The 24716-nt window shown below is 50.4% G+C and overlaps 1 protein-coding gene across 4 annotated transcripts; it reads right to left on the bottom strand.

Annotated features, from left to right (window-relative positions):
• Nucleotides 1–944: 944 nt before the first annotated feature.
• On the bottom strand, nucleotides 945–24716 carry FHL3 (four and a half LIM domains 3). 4 transcript variants are annotated; one of them, XM_064635374.1, is made up of 6 exons: nucleotides 24370–24716; nucleotides 5227–5411; nucleotides 4976–5150; nucleotides 4181–4350; nucleotides 3835–4021; nucleotides 945–2872 (listed from the first exon to the last, which is right to left on the bottom strand). In XM_064635374.1, the coding sequence occupies exons 2-6, from the start codon at nucleotides 5380–5382 to the stop codon at nucleotides 2721–2723; spliced, it is 840 nt and encodes a 279-aa protein (XP_064491444.1). In that variant the 5' UTR covers nucleotides 5383–5411; nucleotides 24370–24716; the 3' UTR covers nucleotides 945–2720. The 4 variants fall into 4 exon arrangements, with proteins under 4 accessions (XP_064491444.1, XP_064491445.1, XP_064491442.1 ...); XM_064635375.1 differs by having other exon boundaries at nucleotides 5227–5408; XM_064635372.1 differs by lacking the exon at nucleotides 24370–24716 and adding an exon at nucleotides 13919–14076 and having other exon boundaries at nucleotides 5227–5408.

The following is a 24716-nucleotide window of genomic DNA, read 5'->3' as shown; positions in this document are numbered from 1 at the left end:
AAAGAGGAGCCCGGGGGCCCTTTGTACAGAAACCTTTTGTGGTTAATCCCTGGAAAGGGTGCTGCAGGAACCCCGGGCTGTGCTGCTGCCGCTGGAGGGCTCAGCCGGGAACCTCGGGCTGGGGCTGCTCAGTCACCCTCCGAGGCCCCGCAGCAGCACCAGAGCCCAGCGTGGGTCACAGGGCAGGAACAGCAACAAAAACCCTGCTTGAAAAACTCCATCAGCTGCCAGAGCGGGAGCCTCTAAGGCAGCCAGGAATGTGCCAGTGCCACAGGCCCACGCGGAGCCCGGGCCGTGCCCGTCCTGTCCAGCGCAGGGGACCCGAGCAGGGCGCTGGGGGACAGGGCAGGCGAGCTCAGGGGAAGCCGTGGCAGCTGTTAGTAAATGTACAGGAATCTGTGGAAAATAGTTTCATATGTTAGGGAATAAATGGCTCCTGGGCTGATAAATGCAAGTAACAAGCACACAGTTTCAGGGAGGGCTGCCAGGGGGGACCACGGACACCCTGCTGAAGGCTCCAGCGACGTTCCCGGGCTGTGCCCACCACGGGGCAGGGAGGCTCCTCTGCACGACGTGACACGGGCGCTATTGAAGGGATCCAGCCCGGGGGCACTGAGGCATCAAGCAGTGCCCAAGTCCTGCTAGGGCCTGTCCTGCAGAACTGCCTGCCTGAACAGACAGCAGGCACAGACAGACAGGCAGCCCCAGCCCCAGGAACCCACTGCAGCCCCACGGCGGGAGGAGGGAGCTACTGTTCTCTGCCATAACCACAGGACTCGTGCAGCTGATGCTGGGCTGAGGTTTGGGAACAGAGGCACGAGCACTGCAGAGGTTGGCTGTCCCCAGGATGGGACTTGGGGCAAGACAAGGCTGAGCAGAGCCCAGCACCAACTCAGACAGTGCTCTGCCCTGTGCCTGCTGTTTGAGAGACACAGGAGAGCAAGTGTCACTAAAACAGTTTATTGTATAAAGCTGTAGGAAATACAAAGGAGGTTGAGATTTAAGGCAATTCCTTCTGGAGACAGCTCCAAGCTCCTCAGAATAGCAAACACACAAACTCCAATTTACTGGCATTAAAGCTTCCAAGGGTTCAACAAGGATCTGAATACAAAGTTAATAACACTTCAACATGCATAACATTTTCTGTTGCTAAGTGAAGCCTGGGTGGGGGGCTAGCCCCTTCATCCTGTAGTTGGGTACAAAATGACAGATATTCATGACAAATGAGTACAAAAGGGAAAAACCCCACAAGAACAGGCTTTCAGAAAAGCACATGGCTGATAAGCAGGAAAGCAGGGTCAGTGTAAGTGCCCCAGCAAGACAGAAGCAGAAGGATGTAGAGACAAGGCAGGCATGGGCATCCTACTGCAGAAGGGCCTGAGTGGGGCCCAGGGCCAGCTCAGTCATTGGGCAAGGATGGCTCAAGACATCCTATTTTGCACAGTTAGGGCCAGCACAGGGACCTGGGCTATGCAAAGCCCCCCCTCAGGTGCCACCTTTGCTTTGCTTCTCATTTGGGACACAGTGAGTGTGGCCAAGGGGAGCCTCCACTCCCTGCCCACTGCAGGGGGACGTCCACAGGCAGCCCTGGCAGGAGCAGGTTGTGGGCACTCCACTGCCCCCTCGGCTGCCCTCCATGCTGCAGCCCTGTGCTCCCACAGACCCTCCCTCCTAGCACTCCCAGCAGCTCCCAAGAACGGCCACAGCCTGTGGGCAACGCCCCCCTCCCTGAATTAACAAAGGTCTCTGGTGTTCCCAGTGCCACAGGCAGCTGGGCTCTGTACACCAGTGCCCATGCCATGAATCCCCATGAGAAGGACAGAATAGGAATAAAGCCCTCAGTGCTCTCAGCCTTCAGCACACCCTTCTCAGGGGCTCAGTCAAGCGTGTCTCAGGGGAGCAGCAGCAGGCCAACAGCCCCAGCTCCAGCTCAGCCACTGCAGCCATGGGAGGTCATGGCACAGGTGGATGGGAAAGGGGCAGGGAGGTGAGGGTGGGCCGAACACCCTGTACCTATGAGCAACTCGAGCTCCTCATTCACAGCTGAGAGAGCATCTCTACAGAGACACTGAGCAAAGGGTCTTGCCTGCAAACGGTGAGGTGCTATAGAATTCCACAGGTGGATCCCATCTGGCAGGACAAACATGCTTTTCTCCTGGCAACATTCCAGCCTGGCAGGCCCAGTCCTCCCAAACGGAGCAGAGGACCCTTCATGCCCAGGTCAGCCATGCATATGGTGGTGGTGGTTACAGCCCTAACCCAGCACAGCTGAGCTGCACGGCCCTGCAGCCACTGCCTCATGTCACACAGAGTGAGAGAACCACGTGGGGAAAAGAGGGAAGTCAGCACCGTGCTGGGGGGCAAAGACATGCTGCCAGCATGCAGATCCAGCAGCCCAGTGCGGAAGCTGCCCTCTACTCAGCTGGGGCCCTGGGCTCAGCTCGTGCCTGGTCAGACTGGAAGCAAAAAGAAAGAGTAAATAATGGGGGGTCTTGAAGCTCCTTTTTCAATTTTATTTAGCTTTGACTCTGCACAGAGCCATAGCATAGCGTACTCTAGCCTTCAGGGAGGGGGCACAGGAGCCCCCTGAACACACCGCGGTTCGGGGCCAAGCCCCAATCTCCTGTGCCTTGTGCCTGGCCCCTGAAATGCTGCTGGGGGATCTGGCACAGAAGCCCTGAAGAACAGAGGAAGCCCTGCCCCGCGGTGTGCTTGGAGACTCATAGGTCACTGCTGCAGTCGCGGCACAGGATCTCATCTTTGTCAGGGATGAAGCCCTTCCCCACCAGCGAGGTGCTGCAGCGGGCACAGTTGAAGCAGTTGTGGTGCCAGTGACGGTCCTCAAAGGAGACATATTTGCCGCCACCAAAGCCTGCAGGAGGGACAAAGAGAGCAGTGTCAGAGCCCCTGGGGAAACTGGGCCGAGCTTTTCCCACAGACCGAGCCCTGGCCTGTTCATCTCTGGGTCAGGTCTTCACACACAGTGCTGGTGATGGCACCCAAACAACCCCCAGGACCAAATACATTTGAAATGCAAATCTCCACTCTTGGTGTGGGGAAGAACACCAAAATCATTTCATAGCAGACTTTACAGGGTTGAGACATTTGGACCAGAATCACCTGGGAGGAGCAGGGAGTGCAGATCCACAGTGGACACAGGACAATGCTATTGGAAAGCTGGGAAGAGTCCTCCTGCCACCAGCCCAGGCCCAGGCTCCTGCCGAGGCTCCGCAGGAGCTTCCCTCCTCTGCTGGCAGAGGCTGGGCTGGTGGGCTGTGACCCTCTTCTGCCCAGGACTGCAACAAACTGATAAGGACCAGAGGGGAAGTGGATGCTTGGGACCTGCCTGCAGCCAGAATCATCCTCTGAGTCACCAGCTGATTCATGGCTTCTCCTGCCTTCCCAGCAGCAACAGACTGGGAGTTACAAGGGGGAAGGTCAAATGGGGAAGGGCAGGAATGAGGCCAGACTCTCTTAAGGGGTTCTGCAGGAGAGGATCCTCTACTTCCCCTGCCTTAGGCAGGTATAGCAGGTCTAGACTCCCCTGCACCAGGTGCTGCTCCAGCTATGGCTGGAAGTCCCTGGCTTTCCTGATCTGTGAGCAATCTTTCCACAGGACATGGCAACCCATATCAAACAAGGCAAGCTAGAGACATGAGACAGTGCTTCGAGGGGTCACTTTGGGAGCCTTTACCTGTGGGCAGAGGGAATTGCTCCAATGGGACACAGCTCACCACTCTGAAAGATGCAGATGAAGGGAAACAAGTGGCCCCAGGAGCACTGCAACAAAGAGCTCCCCCCTCATGGGGTTCCTCAGAGAGCTGCTCTGCTCACCTGTGATGGGCTTTGTGCAGGCACTGCACTTCTTGGCATAGAGGTTCCCAAAGCACTTGATGCAGTATGGGTTGTCGTCCTGGGAGGTGAATTGCTGCCCAGCCAAGGGGGTCTTGCAGCCTGTGCAGACAAAGCACTCCTTGTGCCAGGGCTCGTCCCGGTAGGTCACTCCTCCCTTGGTCAGGGTCTGCAGGAAAGAGTGCATGCTGGTGACACACAGGCACAGAGAAACAGCCCAACTAGGGTGCTGGCACCTGAACCCTCCTCTGGTGGGGCTCAGGCAGGAGTGGGGAGTTCCCTGTCCCTGGATCAGAACTGGGGCTCCGGGCTGTCAGGCTATACGTACCTTTTTGCAACGAGTGCAACGAGGAGCGAACTTGCTCTCGTAACAGGGCACACAGTAATAATCCTTCTTGTCTGGGATGAAGGACCGTGACCCAATGGGCTGCTGGCAGCTGCTGCATATGAAGCAATGCTCGTGCCAGGTCTGTCCGTTGTACTCCAGCTTACGCGACCCTGCAGAGAGAGCCCTGCAGTGAAAAAGGAACAGCACGCACACACGCGGGGGACACGGAGGGCTGGGCAGGATGAAAGGTGGTCCAGGACACCTGGCTCTGTGCCTGCCCTCACCATGGCAGTTCAGAACCACGGGCAGCTGGAGAGGGGGGCCCTGGGCCCACACCCCAGCCACAAGGGAGGGCTGTGGGAACACCCGCACCTGCACACAGGCCATGGCAGAAATGCCTGATGTAACCCACATTTGAAGATGGTGCCAGAATGGCCAAGCAAAGACACGTGCCTTTGCTTCAGGCCATCTCCAGAGATGCTCATGCACTTTCAGTCATTCCTTCTTGTCAGCACACAGCAGAAAATGCCCAGGAAACCCTTAGTTATCTCCTCCCCCATTCACTTTCCCATGAAAAAGGGTAGCAGAGAGATGGGACTGCTGTGGCGATTGCAGCTTTGAACCCTGCTGTCTTGCTGGACAATCAAAGGGCCCAGCCCTCTGTGTGCAGTAACAGGAAGGCAGGAGAGCAGAGATTTAGCTCTCTTCCTCGCTGCTCTTGTGCTGGACCTGCAGCCCCAGCCGACACCGAGGGACCAGGAAGGGACTGCAGCGCTCGAGTTTGCCCACTCCTACCTGGCATGACAGTCTTCTCGCAGGCAATGCATTTGGAGGAGAACTCGCTGCAGTAGCAGTCGTTGCACAGCAGCTCCTCGCCCTGGCAGGTGAAGGGCTCGTCAGCCAGGGAGCGGTCGCAGCGGAAGCAGCGGAAGCAGTGCTCGTGGTAATGGCGATCCTCGTAGTACAGCTCCTGGGAGCACAGCGGGGTCAGGAGGGGACCAATAGCCCTGGGAACCGATCTGCTTGGCTGGGGGCCCTGTACTCACCCTGCAGTCGTGGCCAATCAGCTCTTTGCACTCATCGCAGGTGTTGGCAAAGTGGGCGTCATAGCATGGGATGCAGTACGGGCCATTGTCCATCTGGATGTACTTGCGTCCATACAAGGACTCCTTGCAGTTGTCACAATCAAAGCACTCTGTCATGGTGCCAGTCTGAGGGCCTCCTTCACCTGCTGAGATCAGGGCAGGTGTGGGTCAGTATCAGCTTACACTGCCTGAGATGTCCCTGTGCCACCCTGCCACCTCCAGAGGGCAAGGACCACGAGTCCCTGCACTGAGCCAACAACCACCGTCAGGAAAGGGCACAGACTTGCACTGTGCTCCTGCTCTGGGGCTGCATAAACTTCCCAAAGAGCTGCAGACATCAGGGCCTGCAATGAGCCTTGTCTCAGGTTTATACTTCACAGCTGAAGCACTTCAGCACCGCTCAGAAAACCTGGACATGTCAGCACACAGCTGAGCTCCTCACTGTTATCCTGGGAAGCAAAGTGTAAATAAGGACCAAAAGGGAGAAATTTTTTGCATTAAAAGTTTTGAAAGGCATCAAAACCAAGATCATGCACATGCCATGTGGGTGCATGTCCACTGCCACGTCAGAGAGCCAGGCACTCTGAGGGAGATCTGTCTGCCCAGCTGCCCTTCAGAAAGCCACGCTCAGTCCCCAGCAATGGCTCATGCCAGGATTCCTCCCAGTGGCTGCAAACTCTCCCTGAGGAGCTGCCAGCAGCTCAAACCCTGGAACTTCTCCAGAGCTTTAAAGCAGCTGCTCCGCAGGGAAGCAGGAATCAGGCACCCCACACTGTGCCTGGCTATAGAGCCTCATCCCAGCAAACCAGCTCCAGCTACAAACACTCCCCAGGGAGAAGCTGTCAGGGCAGGTGCATGTTCCACAAGCAATAGAGCTGTTGGGGCTTTGCATGCAAGAGACCAGACATCTCTCCCTGCCCCTTGTCTCCCTCACAGACAACAGGTTTGTGGAACTGTTTTGCTTTCTTTGGAGCACTAACTCCAGAACAACAGTACCTTCCTCCTGTTTAACCTGGTTATTCCTAAATATGGAGTTTTCCACTTGCAAAATCACAGCCTTCTTTAACCCAGGTTGCTGTCAAGTGTAGACAAGCCTATGGAATTACATCTGAGCCATCAGCTGCAGAGCACCCCACACTGCAGTGTTCTTCATGAACCCACCCACTTCAGAAAGAGCAATTATGGCTCCATCTGCAGATCAGCATTTAAGGGGCAAGGAGCTCCCTGTCAGCCCCCGTTCCCCCTCCCCACAGGCTCCCTGGCCATAGGCTGGGAGGCAGCCTCCAGGGCAGGAGCTGATCCAGACAACTCTGACTCACAGCCCTGAGCTCCCTAGGGCTATTCTTGGTCAAGTCACACAGCTCCCAGCTGTTGTCAATCCTGGTATGTGCCGATAGGATTGCCGGAGAATAAATCCAGTGTTCCCACATGGCTACGTGACCAACTGAGGGGGAACAAAGTCCCTTTTCAGACACTGGTTCCCAGCTGCCGCCCGGACACTGCCCACTCAGTGCCCTCCAGCGTGGCCGGCACACGTGGCTGTGGGACCAGCTCTGCAGAGGGTCCCTGTGAGCAGCATGGGCTGAGGCCACCAAGCCTCCCCAGAGCCCCGACTGGCAGCCCCACGTGCTGCCTGCAGAACAAGGCAATGTCCAGTCTATTACTGGAGGCGAGGCAGGCACACGGTGGTTTGCACAGCAAAGCCAGACGGGTGCTAGGGTGCTGAACTGGACCTGCTGCCCCAGCTCTGCTCCCAGCCTGGGCTGGCTCCCCTACTGTCCCTTCCCTCTGGGGCACCCCAGGAGGTGCTCCCCTAACCAGGCAGCAGCTCCCGTGCCCCCCCCCGCAGCTCCTGGCCGCTTCTCACCCACTGCTGCCTCCTCTCCCATTCCACTTGCCTTCGCTCCCTGAAGCCACCTGGGACCTTTCTCTCTGGCAAAGAACGAAATGAAATTCCCAACCCTCCTCCTCCTCCCAGTCCTGGTGAAGGAAACTTTCCAAGGTGTGTCTTTAATAAAAGGGCCACTCCTGCCCTAGGAGCTGTGGCACCGCCAGTGCAGGCGGCTTCCATGTTTGCTCAATGGGCTGTGCTTTAGCTCTGTGGTCCTGTCATACGGGCTCAGAGGACATCAGAAAACACAATGGAAGGAAAAGCAACCTGAATGGAGAAGGCTGGGGTTTTCCCAGTGACAGGGACTCAGCTTTCTGAGCATTGCTGCCCTGACCCTGACACTGTCAGAAGAGGAAGAAAACATAAACCCTCTGAGAACGAAGAGGACCCTAAAGCAGTAGATTGGGCTTGCCTCCACTCTGAGTAGTTTCTCCACAAAGTCTCCGTATGCCTGCTGCATGCTAGGAACTGAGTGCTGCTCCCCAGGCTGCCCCAGGAGAGGGCTGGGCTGGCAGATGCCCAGGCTGCAGCAAAGCCAGGCCCAGCAGCCTCATGTGGCCAAGGCTGCGGTGAGCACATATGGGAGCAGACTTTGCGCTGCCTTTTCCACAGAACAAGAACAGGCCCAGGAAGTTTGCTCAGGGTTATTTGTATTAGATAAGCTGTTTGCTCCCTTTGTTCTAGCCTCACATGCGGTGCTGGGCAGGGGTGTCAAAGCCCTGGGCAGCGCCAAAGCAAATGCAACATCTTTGCCCCTGTGGATGCGGCACTGCGAGACTCAGCGCACCGGGAAGAGGAAGAGGGCACAAAAGAAATGAAGGAAAAGAAATAGTACAAAAGCCCGCAATTCTTACTGTGATTGTAACAAGGAACCTGGAAGTTGCTTCCATTCGTGAAGGAAAGACGTGGAGTTTTAAAATGCATTAAAAACCCCTTTAACAGAGGCTCAGATGTGGAAGGTACAATACAGCTCGTTGCTGTAGTGCTAATGAACATGTGCTCATCCTGCACCACCCTGTAAACATCAGCTGTACTGGGCTGATGTCAGGAACGCCTTCAAATGCTAACCAAGGTGCTGCCCTAAAATGATGAGCTTGCAGTTGCAAATAGTGTTTGGCCATTGCCAGATGGCTGTGGTCCTGGGGGATGAGGTCTGCTGAAGCAGGTCCCTTGTACACAGGGATGGTGGAACTGCATGTGGGGTATTCCTCAGCTGTCTTGCTGGCTGTTGGAGGGCAAAAATAAACACAGATATATGCCTGCCAGCTGCCTACTCTTACTCTGACAGATATAGTTGTGCTCATGGAGCAAAGAAAGTTCAGTTCCTCTCCTGTGCCCATGAACAAACAGCTTTGGGAACAAGAGCTCCACTCACAAACAACATTCAAAGTGCTCCAGGATGCAAATCTGATCAGTCTGAAGCAGAGCTCAGAATAGCCTCATGTATGGGAAAGGTCAGCGATTTGTCAAGGACGCACATCAAAGCCCACTTTCTAATTAGAGAGTGACATGCACCCAAATGACACCCCAGTCCATAGCCGATGGCTGAGGCTTAGCAAGAGCCCCGGGAGATCATTACATTAATTTTAGTGCTGGTAAACCGGGGATTTGTTTTGCAAAGGAGGCAGTACAGACAGTCCAGGGCCCAGCCTTCTGCTCCACGCAATCACTGAAGAGTTTACCTGGCCTTTTCAGATGGTTCCTGATACAACCAACTCCTTCAGTGCAGAGTCATGAGTGTGTGGTGAATCTCTACCCTCGTGTAACTCCACACCAGTTTGTTGTTTGTTGTCAGGTCGCAACCAGCTGCTCCACGGAGTCATCCTAGAGCAACCCATTAGGCTATTCCTAGGGAAACACTTAATCTTTCCAAGACACAGGAATAAACCTGCTTTTGACGGTCTGTCAAGTCCCTGCCTATTCTCACCTCCCTGGGGCTGCCTGAGCGCAGCTACAAGCAGTTGCAGTTCACACCTAAACAGACAAGCTGAGGAAAAAGCACAGCCTTGCTGGGGCAGGCGAGTATTCCCCATGTAAGGATGAAACCGTTCAGGGACACGGCTTTGGAAGACAGTCCTCAAAGTGCTCCAAGGTCAGCAGAGGAGAAGAACACTTTTTATTCCTGTTGCCTTTCCAGAACCTTTATGGGTCCTGGAATCTGCATGAAATTGTTTCTGCCTGCTGCCGACCCTAAAAGGGAAACCAGCTGCTTGTTCTGAGGAACAGCTCCAGCCCCTCCATTACACTGGGAGCGTTTTCATTCTGTGTTTCCTGACACCTCTTCTGCGCAGGGTCACTGCATGTTCTGGCACTCCTGGGGGCTGGGGGGCCAGCTCTCTGGGGTGCTGTGGGTGTTTCGCTGTACCTCCTCATGCTGCTGCCTGTCTGTACCCTGTTGCTCTGCTCCCAAACCCACCAGCACTGCTCCATACCTGGTGCAGGTGGGTGCTGTTAGAGGAGAGCTGGAGGCAGCTGGGCAGAGCTGCCCAGTGTTCCTTCAGGGTGACCCAGCCTGCACAGGGCACCCTCGGGAGCTGCGTTGCATCAAGTCTTCACCCGCCTGCTCCAAGCACCACTGAGTCACTTCCTGCCCTCAGCTCTCGCCTCCGAGCTGCCTTCCAGCCTCAGCCTCCCCCGGGACAGCTCTGAAATCTCAAGTATGAAGGGGGGCTCTGGCGTGGTGAGGAGCAGAGTCCTTGCAGGGACCATAAGCACAGCCACAGGCCTCACATGGCAGCTTCCCCATCAGCAGAACAACCAGAGGATGCTGCAGGTCATTTCTCAAACACACAGGGAAAATTTGGTTCTTAAAGTCAGCCTCGAAGGCAGGAGATAAATGAACCAGATGAGTTATGGTCACAGCCTCCTCCTGCACCACTGGGGTGTTGAGTTTACAGATGTGCATACACCAAGCTCTGCTGAGCAAGCTGCACCACAGGCACTTCCCCAAGCACGGGCAGGACACCCTCCTGCCCAGGGCAGTCACAGGCTGTTCTGGGCTCTGCAACGGATTGAGCAAAACAGCTGGCACTGCTGTAAGGAAACACCATGCATTTGAAATGAAATAAGTGCTGTCAGAGGCACCCTTGCTCAGCTAAGTAGGCAGCTTCCTGAAAATGCCCACAATTTTGGAAGAAGTAGCAGAATCTGTTAAAGCAGCTGACAAACCACAAGACCTGAATTGTTGCATGATTTTAATATAGTCTTAGAATGACAAAACAAGAGTTTCCCATTGTTCAGATCTCTGAGGTGTCCCATCCAAAGAGCAAAACCACATCACACAGATTCCTCCTGACAGCTCTGCATACAGATAAAGGGTAAGTGCCAAAAGCACACCTGTCCCACAAATGTCTGATTTTACCCTCAAAGGGTAGGCTCCCCTGCTGCCAGCCCCCAGCCAGCCTGGAGGTGCCTGCAGGAAGCCCTGCCCTGTTTGCACAGCTGTGACACAGACACCACACCTGGGCCAAGGTGAGCAATGGCAAACGGCCGTGGTGGCCTGGCCGCTGCCAGGCTGGACTCCTGAGGTCCTGGCAGCACAGGCAGAGGCCCAAGAGACAATTCAGCCCTGGCTCTGGACTTACTTTCTTTAGGGAAAGTTAATTCTGCCAGGGTCAGAAAAAGAAGCTGAAGAGTCCCTACTACAAAACCATAAAATTAAAAACCCTGCCCAGGAAGAAAGGAGGGAATGATTTAAGAGTTAAAAATTTATTACTAAACATCTGCAAGGGTTAATAAACTATTTCAGGTTCTGAACAAAATCCTGGCCCTTCAGAGGTGCAGCTAACAGCAGCAGAGCTATCTGGGGACACTCAGAGCAGGCAGCCTGTGTCATTCTGCTGACATTAAACTGGAATGTTTGCTCAAGAAATCAGCTGTTAATCTTATTCAAAATGAGTACAAAGTAAGCAAATTCTGTGCACTCAACAGGAAGTCAGGAACTGAAACCATTTGGGCAGTTTGGACCCATCACATTCAAACACACCATTAACTGATGGAGAAAGCCCAAGAGCAGAGGAGCAAGACAGGAACACATCAGAAACTTCTCCCCAGCCCAGTGTGACTGATCACACAAGCTTCAGCATGATCAGAGGAGCAAGAGCTGCAGTCCAGGGAGAGGGCTGCTCTTGTTAGTTCTTAAAAAGGAGCAAGGAACAGGTGTGCAACTGTGCTCAATAAGCATGTTGTGAGCATTTATAATCTAGCACTGAAAGTTTAATTTTGGACTGAATTGGTTTATGTCCATATAACCCACAGCCATATAATGCCTCACTGCTTATCCAACTGCACAAACCCAGTACTCTGGCAATAGTAATTCAAAATCTCTTTGCCCCATGAAATAAAGGTCATACTCAGTACACCAGAATTCAAACATGAAAGCGTGACAGGAAATGACTAACTGCACACTGAGGCCAATGTACCTTCATCTTGGATCTGCTCAGCACACAAGAATTTTGCAATTCAAACAGACATCACAGCCTATATGCAGAAAAAATAATCTGACTGCTCTAGTTGCCAGTTCTTGGGGCCTGTGCATCTCAGTGCAGATATCACTGCAAAATAATGTAATTCCACTCTATTTCTCTCACAACTCGAGCCTTACGCTGCAGTTTGCACTTTTCCTTCCCCTAGAGGCAGCTGCTTTTTAAACTGAGGATGAAGCCATTCTTATTTCTGAGGTGATAGATACATAATTTAAGTTTGCGTTTACAAAGCTTTTGTAGTTCTGAATAAAAGGTACTTATGAGATTATACCTCTGTTTTGCCCACAAAAGCAATCAAGGGGCTGCCTCAAGCAGTGGATGCAGTCCCAGTGAGCATGTTTTGTGCTCACATGCTGAAAACCAACCTGCATGGTCTGAGCCCAGTCCCTTATTCCCTGTCTCCCCAGCAAGCCTGAAAGCTCTTTTGCTTATTAAGGCTCTGCTCAGCTTCAGCTTTTTTTTCAATAAACAAAGCAACTTTGACTTCCAGTAGCAGGAAAAGACACATAACCCAGACATGCTTTATTTAATGCATGCCTATTACTTAAAGGGCAAAGTGGATGTTTTCACCAAATTTGGTCAAAATATTCCCTTTTCCGATTTGATTCTTTTTCTCCCAAACACGAGCATTTGCAGTTGGGTTTCCTGCATATAAGCAGACCTACTGATGGAGAGAGGTAACGTGCATTGAAGCCCTGGCAGTTTTGTGCCTTTCGAGGCTCTCAGAAATCAGCAGAGGGAAGAGAAAGCCGGGAAGGTGACAGGAGACTCTGCAGTGACACTCGTGCACACACTCTCTCCCACAGTCCGATCACTAACTGTGGGCCTCTCCACCTGTGCTGGCTCTTTGCCCAAGGAATAAGGACAATCTCCCTATAAAGTGCTTTTTACAGCTGCCCGTGTCCCTTGCAAGCAGAGGCAATGCCAGCCCCACAGCCCGCAGCCTGTGAGCAGCTTCTAAATTTGGGGAAGGGCTGAATCCTGGCAAAGACAAACTGTCTCATGTTACCACCCCGGGAACGGCTTGAAGGTGCTCTGAAACAAAAACTAGGATCATTTGTTGCCCGGGAGATGCTGTGTGTGCCAGCTGCAATCCTCACGAAACAAGACAGCCCTCTCTCAAGGGCAGCACAGCCGAGCCCTCGCCAGGACAGGGAATTGCAGAACGGGGACAGATGGGACGGCTGAGAAGGGAACCTCTTCTTCTAACCACTGCCTTGCCAGCACTGAAGGGAACAAGTTTCCTTCTGTGGCTGAAGACTTCTCTGCCAGGTGATCTGGTCAGCAGGTGTCATTTACTTTCACAATACAGGGCTGGTTATCTTCAAACCAGTCACACTGGCACCTTTCAAAATTACTCTTAAGTACTGCACAATTTAAATAATAGATGCCATCAGCTGCAATTGTCACATATTTCACATAAAATCTCTAAGAAATAACTCCTTGCAAGTACTAAAAAGAAATCTGCAAGACGCAACACGTGCTGCTGTTTGTGTTGTGCAGAGACAGTCTTTGGTGGCACCCATGAAAGGGAAAACTGTGCCACATCCAAAAGATCACGTGGAAACAGCTATTTTAAGAGGCACAAATGCTCACAAAATGTATGAATGCCTTTATATCACGCAGCTACACATGGAGTTTCCAACATTCATGCCCCTGCCCCCTGGACATGTCTGTCTTGGAACTAGAGCTGCTGCTGACACACATGGAAAACACACGGACTGACTGTGCTTAAAAACTCAGAGAGGAAAAACTGTTCCTTTACAGAAAAAAAAGCCCCACCTGAACAGAAGTAACAATATCAGAGAGCCCTGATCCAGGTCTGTGGCTCCTTTACAGAGCGTCATTCTCTCATTCCAATCTGAGATTTCCAAGGAAACCTACGTGAAACACATCTCTCACAGGTTGAAAAGGAACCGAATGGCCAGAATTTTCACTAATGGAGGCTCCTTTCTTGGCGACTTTCAGGTAAAGACCACGAAGAGCTTCTGTCTCAGCCCCTAAAGCAGCAGATATGAAGCAATGCAGGGAAGTTGCTCCACTCAGTTCAGTGACAGGAGCAGCAGCAACCTGCACTCTGACTCGAGGGAAAGACTGCCCAAAGCTGTGTGCTCAGGCAGCCGGAGGATCAGGGGCTTCACTGCAAGGAAACATCACCAATGCCCCCCAAACTCTCCCTCTGTTCTCTAACTGATCATAACAAACCCTCTCCATTTACAGTCTCTTTGTCCCAAACTGGCAAATCCCCTGAGACAAAAGATCAGAGCAGTTGTGTTACCTTGCATTGCTGAAGGCAATGGAGCAGCCTTCTGCCAGGGGGGCTCCCCAGTCCTCCACCCCACCGTCAGATACAGCAGGTGCCACCAGCCAGAGACTCTCACGAGTAAATCAACATTTCACTAGCAAAAGACTCAAGTGCTTGTCCAGGAACAAAAGCAGTCACGTCATAAACTGCGGGTGACATCAGCACAGGGATTGCATTTCCTACAGGGGTTTAAATGTCATTACTTGTGACTGGAAATCGGACACTTGCAATACAAATTACTTTAAATTTTCACAAGAGACATAAGAATTCCAATTCCAATTTTGTGTAGACATATTTCACTTCCAAATCCTTTCTATTGCTCAATGTCATGATGACAGAAATCAAAAGAAGAGAACATTCCTAACAGAAAGTGAAAAGCTTATGAACTTACTAAATCAGGTGCTAACGAGGTGAGCAGCAGAACTCTGGATTTCCAGGGGAAAGGGTCAGCGTGACTCAAACAGGGTGATCTACTTGGGGCCCAGTTATTCAAGATCTCTGCATTGCCCTCTTCCATTCTTACTCAAAGTTCTGCTCTGTGCCTTCTAAAATTAAAACTCAAAGCTGTCACGGACCTGAAAGCTTATTTTATCAATGCAAGAGTGTTTAGTTTCCACAGAGCTGACATCCTGCCCCTCTCATCAGATTGTGGCTTCCTCAGTTCCCTAACAGCTGTCACCAGCAAAAACATTATTTACCCTCATAATACCTGCAGAGCAGGGAGTAATGTTATCTCTCTCCTGGGATTTGCACCTCAGAGGGTTCTGGCACAAGGCAAGGCCTGCAGAACTAAAAATGGAACCAAGATCCAAGTCCCATCTTTCTTCTTCCAAGATGCAGCATATATCCTTGTCAGTGGAACCTGTGACCCCAACTAATGCGTGTTACAGATGTGTGTCTGGAGACTGCATAACTCCCAAACTCTGGGAGAAGCAGGGAAGAAGGGAGGAAGAGAAGGAAGCTGGGGACATGGTCTTTAAGGTCCCTTCCAACTCTCTAACAGACAGATACAGTGCTGTGCTGTTACAAAGTACAGCTAATCCAGACTCCGGATCTCTTGACCCACACCATGCCTTTGGTAGCTGCTCCTGCTATTTAAACTTGGGGCTTTAGCAGTGAGCAGGCTGAGCTGGCAGGTGGAATTGGAGTAGGGCAGCATCAGAGTTACATACCAGTTCAAAATGGCTTAGTTTTTAAGAAAGGAAAAAGCCACGTTTTCCTTAAATGAGGGTAGTGAGGTGATGTCAAAAGCCTGGCAGAGGTCAGCAGTTTAGGCTGGCACCTGAGCTCACAATGCTGACAAAAGCAGTTCTTGCACTCAGGGACAGTTCAGGACCCACATTTTTTGCTGCTGTTCTTTTTTTGTCATCTTCTCATCTTGAGCAATATCCAGGAATGGTGCCATCAGGTGTGGATCTCAGAGAGGAATATCTTTGTTTTGAACCATGCTGAAGGTTAGGCCTTTCAGATACACATCTTACATGATTCAATTTCTTTTGTTTCATTAGAAGAACCTTAAAAAGATATTCTTCACAAGCAGCACCAAATAAACACTGTGGTTGTGTACAACCTACAGCTGCACAGACCACAACAGAAATTACGTCTGACATATGTGAGGGAAATCTTGTGGGCTTGGACCATTCAAGAAATAAGGTTGCTTTACAGCTACAGGAACAACACATGGCCAGAATGGGCTCTAACCTGGTAATATACAGTCTGAAAATCAAATGTTAATTGTTTTTACAATTTGCATTTTATATTAAAAAATCTCCCAAAGACCTCAGGATGCAGAGCTCAGCCTGGAAAGGATTTTTATGGTTACACTGTAAATCCACTGAAAGCAGGGACCTAGAACACAACCAGTCCATTACAGCTCAAACCCCAGTTCTGGGTTCTGCCTCAAGCAGCTGGGATTATTTCTCTAGTTCAGCAAATTCCTGTTACTGAAACCCACTCTGATATTTAAATAAACTTGGAGAAGATGCTGAGTAGTCACTCTGCTTTACAGATAACAAGATCGGAATTGTGTTATTTGATGGATTTCTAAGAGAACACTTGAAATTTGGGCAAACAAATTCAAAATATCAAGGTCATATTTACATTCCAGGGTAATAATTAAATACTTAATATCTTGTGGTTCCAGTATTCTAGGTTTTTCTATGCACTAAAATATTTAGTCATGTGAAAACCATCTGTAGCAGCTGGAAGACATTTATTTGGCCCACCAAGACTAATTAGTTTAAAAATACATCAATAAAGTGTTCCTTTTATTTCCAAAAAGCTAGCACTGCTGCTCTCAGGTCTGTTAGGGTGCTGGTGAATAATGCTTATGCAATGTTCTCAACAGGAGGTATCAGATGCCAGTTTCACAAATGCACACAAATACCTGTTAATTAAAACAAGGCTTGTACTTAGGTTAATGCTCTTCTGGACTAACCCAGGTCATTATTCACAGCATTATGAAGACTTCAATCTCTATCTTTAGTCTTTCTCCTATACTCCCAAATCCACAACTCTGAAAACTGCAAACTGCTTTTAAAAATCACTGATGAAAAGAAATTTCTGTTCAGAACTGGGGTTCAGGTACCTGTGTTTAAGAATTACAAGGCATAAGTCTCCAAGCATGCCTTTTCTCTCCAAGAAGTTCCTGCATAATCTTCATACAGCTTTTTAAAGCCAAGTAAACAAGAGGCAGAGATGAGACTGTAAAAAGGGTTGAATTTGGCTTAGTATCCACAGGAATCACTTCTCTGGCCAACAGTTTGCAAAGGGTTATTTCTTGGCTCATCATTTTTCTTTGCTGGAAGATGCTGAGGTTTTAGCAGTTTCTGCAGAGTATGCAACAGCATTCAGCATTTGCTCAGCTAATGAGTTAAGTCATTGCAGCTCTCCGATGGCTTGAAGATTATGGGTGTAGGAAAAGGGAATGCTCAGAGAGAGGAACTCTGAGCAGTCACCACCAAACTGCGGTTAAAACAGACACCAATGACTATTCGGCTCCCAAACCTCAGACAGTTTCCATTTTCTCAATAACAAAGCATTTTTGTGGAATGAGGTAACAGCCTCCATCTGCCAGGTCTAAGTCTCCACTAAGATTTCTCAAGAGCATGGCTGACAAGCGCTGGCCAGCAGAGACGGGACGGCACGAGAGGCAGGAGAGTCCCTTCTGCCTGGGCAACACAGGGACAAACTGCAACAGGACAGATGTGGAGAGGAGCCTCTGTGGCACCAGTGCACAAACTCTCCTGGGAGTTTACAAGTAGCCTTCAGTGAGCTCCAGCCAGTGCACAGCTGTAGAGTGCAAAAGGCCAAGAAAAGAGCTGAGACTTTTCATTAGGGCTGGCCAGGGACAGGCAGAAGGGAGCAGAAGACAAATGGGTGTCACAGGCTCAGCAGCTCATGTGAGTGCGTCAAGAGCACAGAGCGTGTGATTGAGAAGCGAAAACAGGTCTGTAAGCACACGCTGCAAGATGCACAGTACAAAGGGGCATGCAGATGTCCTGCTCCTCAAGGACAGCACAGCCCATGGGACTGGCCACTCAAGCTGGGATACACCCTTCCACACCTGAAATGCTCAGCATCTGAGGCAGAGCAGTTACAGCCCCAGAACAGAGCCTGGGAGGGGGTTTGGTTTCGTTCTTGCCTTGTTTCTGAATTTGGCAGCCTGTATCTTGGCCTCTCAGTTCCAGGGATGCTGAGCACCAAGCCATTCTTTTGATTTCTGGCAAAGCCAGCTCAATTCCTCCGAAAGCAGACCTTCATTTAGATCCAGATGAAGATTCCAGCTCCTGTCAGGACCCCCTCACCCGACTCTCGCCTTCCTCTACAAGCAGCTGCTTGTCACTCGGCTCCAGGTTCAACCCCCCCTACATCTGGTTCTTCCATCTAAAGCAAAGGCAATTTTCCAGTTGTTTTTCTGATGGCCTTTGCATTCCTGTAGCACTTCCTCATGAAGTTCAGAAAACACTAATACTGACCTCCTTGGGTAGTACCACCTGAGTGCCCAGCTGGACACCTGGTGAGTGGCACCTTCCTTCCCACCCAAGACAAAGCACTTCCCAAGCCCATTTTCTTCCTATGAGGAATACTGCTGTCAAATCTCAAAAATCCACGCTGCTAATACTAGCCTCCTGCAAGGTCAGCCAAAGAGGACTTCCATCAGGGATGAGCTTTGCTGGAGAAGGCTCCCTGGGGATTATCAGAATAGTACAGTCAAGCCCAGATGGCCACAATGTGCCAAGCACATTTCCTGCAAACATGGTGGCGAGGCAAAGGCCTCTGCAAATCAAAGTCCACGCTGATTTCTGCCATCTGCTAAACACTGAGGACCAGGCTGAGGCCTTTGGGAAAGGTCAGGATAGTCTTACAGGCTCTGAAGATATTGCTTTTGTTCTCACTACTTGCTTCTCAATTCCTTCGTTAGAAGATACTAATCTCTTTGTAAGGCAGTTACTTGGAGCCAAGAGTTTAGATATTATTGCAAAACATATGCTTAAAAGAGACTGGAAATTATGTTGGCAGTGTTACAGAGGGGAGCAAAGCACAGCTTTGGGTCAAAACAAACCAAAAAAAAATCTAAACTAGTAAGCAATTCCCATGCGATAGTTTAGAAGAGCCAGCAAAAGCTTCTTCTAGAAAGAAAACAATACTGTGAGAACGAAGCTAACGAGAGCTGGCGCTTGGAAAAATAAAATGGCTAGTAATGAGCTAGAGTATTGCCAACAGCATATATCCAAGGGAATCTTTCTGGGAAATGGACCCAAGCCATCACGCTGGAAAGCCCTGAGGGACTAGGGACCTTGAGGCTAAAAGCTGGCAAATTGCTTCATCAGTTAAGGTTGTTCCCAATGTTTTCTACTGTGTAAAAATAATTTGTTTTAGCCTACAGGTCTCTACAGAGCAACGGGTAAATTCAGGCTGCTTCCTCTGCGTTCATTCTCAGTCCAGCTCCTCAGTCCCAGGAGTGTCCTGAGAGCACAAGACAGTGATTATGTGCTCTAACTTGGCAAAGAAAACCCCTGCATTGGCAGGGGATGTCAAGGTGCTGTCTAATGACTTTCCTTCTCTTCCAGCTCCTTCTCTGATTCACATTGCCATCTTCTTTGCAACTGACCTAAATAACATGTTCGGGCAGCACTGGAAGTGTTTCTGTCTCATACTTCAATAGCAGCAAGATCTCTGCATCTGGAAAGGGATTTCTCAGGGAAGTCACACCACAGGTGGATTAGCAGTGTTCTTCTTGAGAAAGGAACAGAAGCACCCTGTCTTGTCTCATCTCATCAGTGAGACTTCCTGGCTGCAGGAGAACAAAGGTTGCCCAGGAGCAGGGAAAACACGTGCTGTGTCTGTGCCCAAGTCCCAGCAGATCTGAACAATGTGGGCAGAGTATGCGGTTACCTCATTTCCAGGTGTGCTGTCAGCATGAGCCATGACTGGCTTGGGATGAAAGAGGAAAAGCTGTTCCTAGATCTGGACTTGTCTGCATTGTTTATTGCCCAGCAGCCATTAATCCTTTAGTGCCATGTCACACTCTCAGCCCTCAGTTCCTCTCTAACCTTTTGGTCACCACTGGCCATTCCACTGCAGAAGGGGCTGAAGGACAGGGTGCAGGACTGCACTGTCCCTCCAGAGCCAAAGGCCCCAGGAAAGGGAAAGCAAAGAAAGCCACTGCAGAAGGACTTCAGTGGGTCAGCCCTCTCCAGACACACAGTAATTATGTGTGCTGGCAACATACAGGCACTTAAAGCAGTTTTATTCCTAAATAATTAAGAGACTTCTCCAGCTATTCACTGCAGCACCTTTTGTAACACAAGTGTCCAACAGCACTGCATCACAGGAATACAGCAATCCAACCCCTGTCACTCCACAGTGGCTGCACACACAGAAAGATTTTTGATCCTCTCCCAATCCCTTTACCATAAACTGAGGCACTCCCAAAAGCCATGCAGATATCTCAGCTCCTTCCACCCCCCCAGCAGACTGTTGATCTCAGTGTTACCTTACAGCAATAGCCCTCACAGGTGATGTGCTGAATAAGTGAAAAAATCAATTGAAAACACATTTATTGCCAACAAGGAAATGGACTGTAGGGAAACACAGGAGAGTATTCTGAAGCTGCATGGACTGCCACAGCACTTTCAGCTTTCGGGTGAGGAAGTACCTTGCAAGGCAGGCACTAGATCTTCAGCAGCCTAACAGATGCCTTTCTTATTCCAAGGATACACATAAATACAGTTCCCCTACTGCAATAGAAAGGAAGTGATACCTGATCCATACCACCTCTTTTTCAGGTAATTGAGCTTCAAAACTGAAGCAGAAAAGCTGCCAGCAAAACTTGCACATCTTTGTGCTACAGTTAGTCCATAACTAGTCTGCATCTGTTATCTCTACAGTTTTTATTAGCTCATGTTTACTTTGGCTGCACATCCAAGCAGGGTGAGAGAGAAAAATCTTGGACTCTCAACAATGGCCAAGCAGTTTAATCTGCCACTGGGGACAATGACTTGACTCCTATTGGCGTGTAGCGCTGGCAGGGTCAAGTGTAACATGTGCTGAAGGAAGCACTAGGGAAGTAGATCTGTGACTGTTCCAACAACACTGAGCATTTCCTTGAGCTATTCAGAGGTTCCTTTTCCCCTTTTGTATAGAAAAAACAGCTCCAGCTGTCCAGTCACCTGCGCTGGCTTCTCCACTCACTGGATTAATGACATTGGTGGCTGCCAAGAGCTCCAGGTTAGATACAGCACATTCCTCACAGCTCAGACATTCAAAGCTAAGTTAGGAAGCAGTCAAGATCATGTCCTTGGCATCAGCACCAGGTTGGTGCTGGAAGATAATTTATATTCCTGAACAGAACTGGCACTGGGCAGGTTGGGCACAAACATCAACAAACCCTTGTTCGGGCAATGACACCAATCAGAGGGGTCCAGAGTTAACAGTTATCCATGCTGCTGATTTAATAATAATTTTTTTGTATTTGAGAAGTTCAAAATACTTCACATTAAAGAACTCTGCAGCTTGCAAGCCCGGGACAATCTACAGTAATATATTCAGAGGCAAGTAAAAAATGAAATGAGTTAATGTTAACAGTCAGATGACCACAGGCCAAATCAAGCCAGACTGCACTTAGAAGAACATAAATTTCAGCATTTCTATTCCATTGCTATTTCGATTCTGTGTCAAGACATTTCTAAATAACTCCTGATTAACTATTAATTTAGCCCCGATACGATATGTCTTTCTGATTCCTCCCAGAGTAATATTATCCTCTTCATGGGCCCCTGGGAATAAGGGCAGAATCATTTTTTGTAACTGTTCTCCATTTAGCAACTACCAACAGACACAACGTGGTCACTCAGCAGAGGCAGTTCTGGGGTGAAATACAGGAAGGTAAAGCCATATGGCATTCTTCAATTTCCCCTTTCCTTTCACAATCAGACCCTTGATATTTTCTTCAACAGGAAAACTGACACTCCCCCCTCCCTGTAAATTGCTGACAATTGTATTTTACACCTGGCCAAAACCAGAACAAAATGGAAGGAAGAGATGAAACAAAGACCAAGGACTTTTCTCAGCAACTACATCTCCACAGAATGGAGCATTTTCCTTACCACCACTTCTGAGTGGACAGAGTTCAGTAACCACAGCCCAGCCTTCGTGGGAAGTGCCCCCTCCTCGCTGGCAAGTGACTGCAGGACAGTGCCTGTGGCAGCAGCTTCCAGAGAGCAGCCAGAGCCAAGGGACCCACAAAACCAGCACGGCCTGTGCAGCTGGGCCCCTCTGCCTGCAACTGCCCAGCCTGCACACTCACTTCAAAAGTGACCCTAAACTCTTGGTAGTAATCTGAAGATTAAATACTACTGGTAAAGCTTCTCTGCCCCCTAACAACTAGTCTCCCTTTCCTATAAACAGCTGATATCTGGGGTTAGAGCTGTCCACCCCTTGTTTGTTTTTTGTTTTTATGGAGTAAAACATTTAAATTGATTTTGATGACATCACAGAAGCAAAACACTGTTGAGTTCTGAATTTTTCTAGTTTGGCCACAGAAATGACACCTATTTCAGCAGAAGTTGCCCAAGTCCCCTAAGGAATGAGGTGTAGCCGCTTGCACTCCGAGCAAAACTGCAAACAAGCACCTTCCTGCCAGAGCACCCGGGCACTCTGAGAACAGCCCATGCCAACCAGGGCTACTGAATACTGAACACTGGAGGAGAAACAGTTTCTTACTTGAGCAATTACAAGGAATGATGAAGCTGTTTGTCCAGTTAAGAGGTTTGGTTTTTATTGAGACCAGCCAGCCCACAGTTTTCTGTAAACCCTTCTTTATCACACAAAAGGTGAAGCAGAGCAACAAGGTTTAACTCCTGTCTCTGTCCTGAGGCTACTACTGCAACTGGGGCTCTTCAAACACGGCCTCATGCAACCTGCGGGCAGCAAAAATCCCACAGATATCAACCAGGATCCCGGTGAGCCACTAACAAAGTCTTGTGCATCAGTGCAGCACGTATCATAGAAGTCCTTTCTCAGGGAAGGTGGGGGGGAATCACTTTGAGCACTGAGAGTAATCAATTTGTTCCATCTTCCTGCTGGCATTTCAAACACCAGCCGGCCACGTAACAGCACCAGCTCAGCCACAATTAGTAACACAGGAGAAAGCATCCGACCTCACCCGGCAAGCAACAGAGCAAGTCCTGGCTGTGAGCGGAATCCAGTGCTTCCAAAGTCAGTGCACTGGGAATTTTGGTCACCTGCCTGCAGAGAAGCTTTTTCTGGCTCCATCAGTGAAGGGTTCACCTCGGTCTTAAAGCTGCTAGGTCCAAAACCAGAAAAGAAGACCACTGAGCTCATAACACTGGGAAAATGATTGACCAGCAAAGGCTGCACCGTGGCACAGTTCACAGGGCTTCCTGCTAGGGAATTCTGGCTATTTCCGAACTCCGCCCTGCCTCCGCTGGGTCCCACCACTCCCTACGAACAGGTTTAAGGAGTCCTTATTCCAAAATATACCTTTTGCTATACAGCATCCGCTATAATTAGTGACCACAACTAACCATATTGCCTATATTTTTGTCTCCTGTGCTATACCACCATTCTTAAAAGTGTACAAAATTACAGACCCACCTGGGTAAAAATGAAACTACAGCTGACAACTCTGTGCCTCTAAAGAAGTGGACAGCAAGAAAAGCAAGAGAACCATATGGTCTGCATACTAGGAAAAGGAAAAAGGATGGCACAAAAATAAGACAGACGTATTGGACTTCCCCTTTCCTGCTTTCCTGCCTATCAAGAAGTTAAACCACAAATTGGCAAAAGACATTAGGGAAATGTGGCAGCTTCAACACCTGGGCAGCTAGGAGAGCCACAGATTTCTAATGCTTGGTAGAGGAGTCAGAAAAGCAAAAGGATTTTCCCTGCACTCTTCCCTAGAGGCCTGTGCTGCCAGCAGGATGCTGCATCCACCAGAGCTTTGCCCTTCCCTCTGCTCCTAGAATAGGTTTTCCACTTTGGAAAGATTTCTTTATGGTTTTCAAAACTGAGAAACAGTGAACGTAGCAAATTCAGATTTAAGTACAGAGACCTCAGTATCAAATCCTGCCCTGTGAAGATAAGTATGTGCCATCCAACCCGGCATGTGCCATCCATTTGTGAGTCTGTGGAGAGAAATTCCTACCACCACGCTTCACCCAGGCTAACTGGAACATGTATCCAACATCTCCAAGAGTTCTCATGAAGGAGTCAAAGTGATTAATGTAACTACAGGTTTAGAACTGGAAATGGATAAAGAGAACGTTAAAAACGTTACCTGTAAGAAAACACAATCTGAAACACAACTGTGTCGAGCAAAAAAAAAAAAAAATTTCCAAAGATCCTGAGCTACTTTTTAATGTGAGACCCAAACTGTGACTTCCGAGTCTTTGTCTAACACACACACACACAGACACACACACACACACAAAGCAGTCTTTTCCCATAGCTACCCTGGGATTCTCTGGAAAAACAGCAACCACTAGGGATATGTTGAAAATTTTCCTGTGCTACGTTTGAGCATTTGGTTATAATTTACTCCCGGGTCTGTTGGTTGGGTAAAGTCTCAGCGCTCTCTTCACAGAACACACCTCAAGCTCTCAACTTCAATCTGGGAAAGGGGCACGGCCCGAAGACTTCGGTTTTTCCCTTTTGGAAGTCGGTGTGAGCGGGGCAGCCCGGAGCGGAGCTCTCCGTGCCGGTACCACCACCATTCCCGGGGGATGCCGCGACCCCAGGGCGGCACGGGGGACACGGCGATTTTCCTTCAGCCCCCCGGAGCAGCCCCGCCCGACCCCCCGGGCCTGTGGGGCCACAGCGGGCGGCGGCTCCGGCTCCCGCTCCCGGCCCTAGCCCCGGCCCCAGCCCCGGCCCCGGCCCTGGCCCCGGCCCCGGCCCACCTGGTGGCTGTCCCGCGGTCCCGCTCCGTGCGCCCCGGCGATGGGCAGGATAAGCTGGGCTCGGCTGGGCTCGGCTGGCCTCGACTCAGCGCTGCCGCCCAGCCCCGAGGGCGGAGCCTGGCCCGGGGCGGGGCCGGGAGCGGCCCAACCGGTGCCGCCCCGCACAGCGCTGGGGCGGCGGGAGGTGATGCCTCGCTTCGACCGGGGGCGAGCGGAGCGGTCTCGCCCGCCCGGCAGCGGGATGAGCCCCGTCCTGAGGCGCCTCCCGTGGGCAGGACCGGGAGCTCCGAGGGAGGGCAGCGCCCGCTCCCGCCGCTGCCGACGGGACGGGACGGGACGGGAGGGGC

The sequence above is a fragment of the Pseudopipra pipra genome, chromosome 24 (assembly GCF_036250125.1).
Source record: "Pseudopipra pipra isolate bDixPip1 chromosome 24, bDixPip1.hap1, whole genome shotgun sequence".
NCBI lineage: Eukaryota > Metazoa > Chordata > Aves > Passeriformes > Pipridae > Pseudopipra > Pseudopipra pipra.
This window is presented reverse-complemented; position numbering and strand designations above follow the sequence as displayed.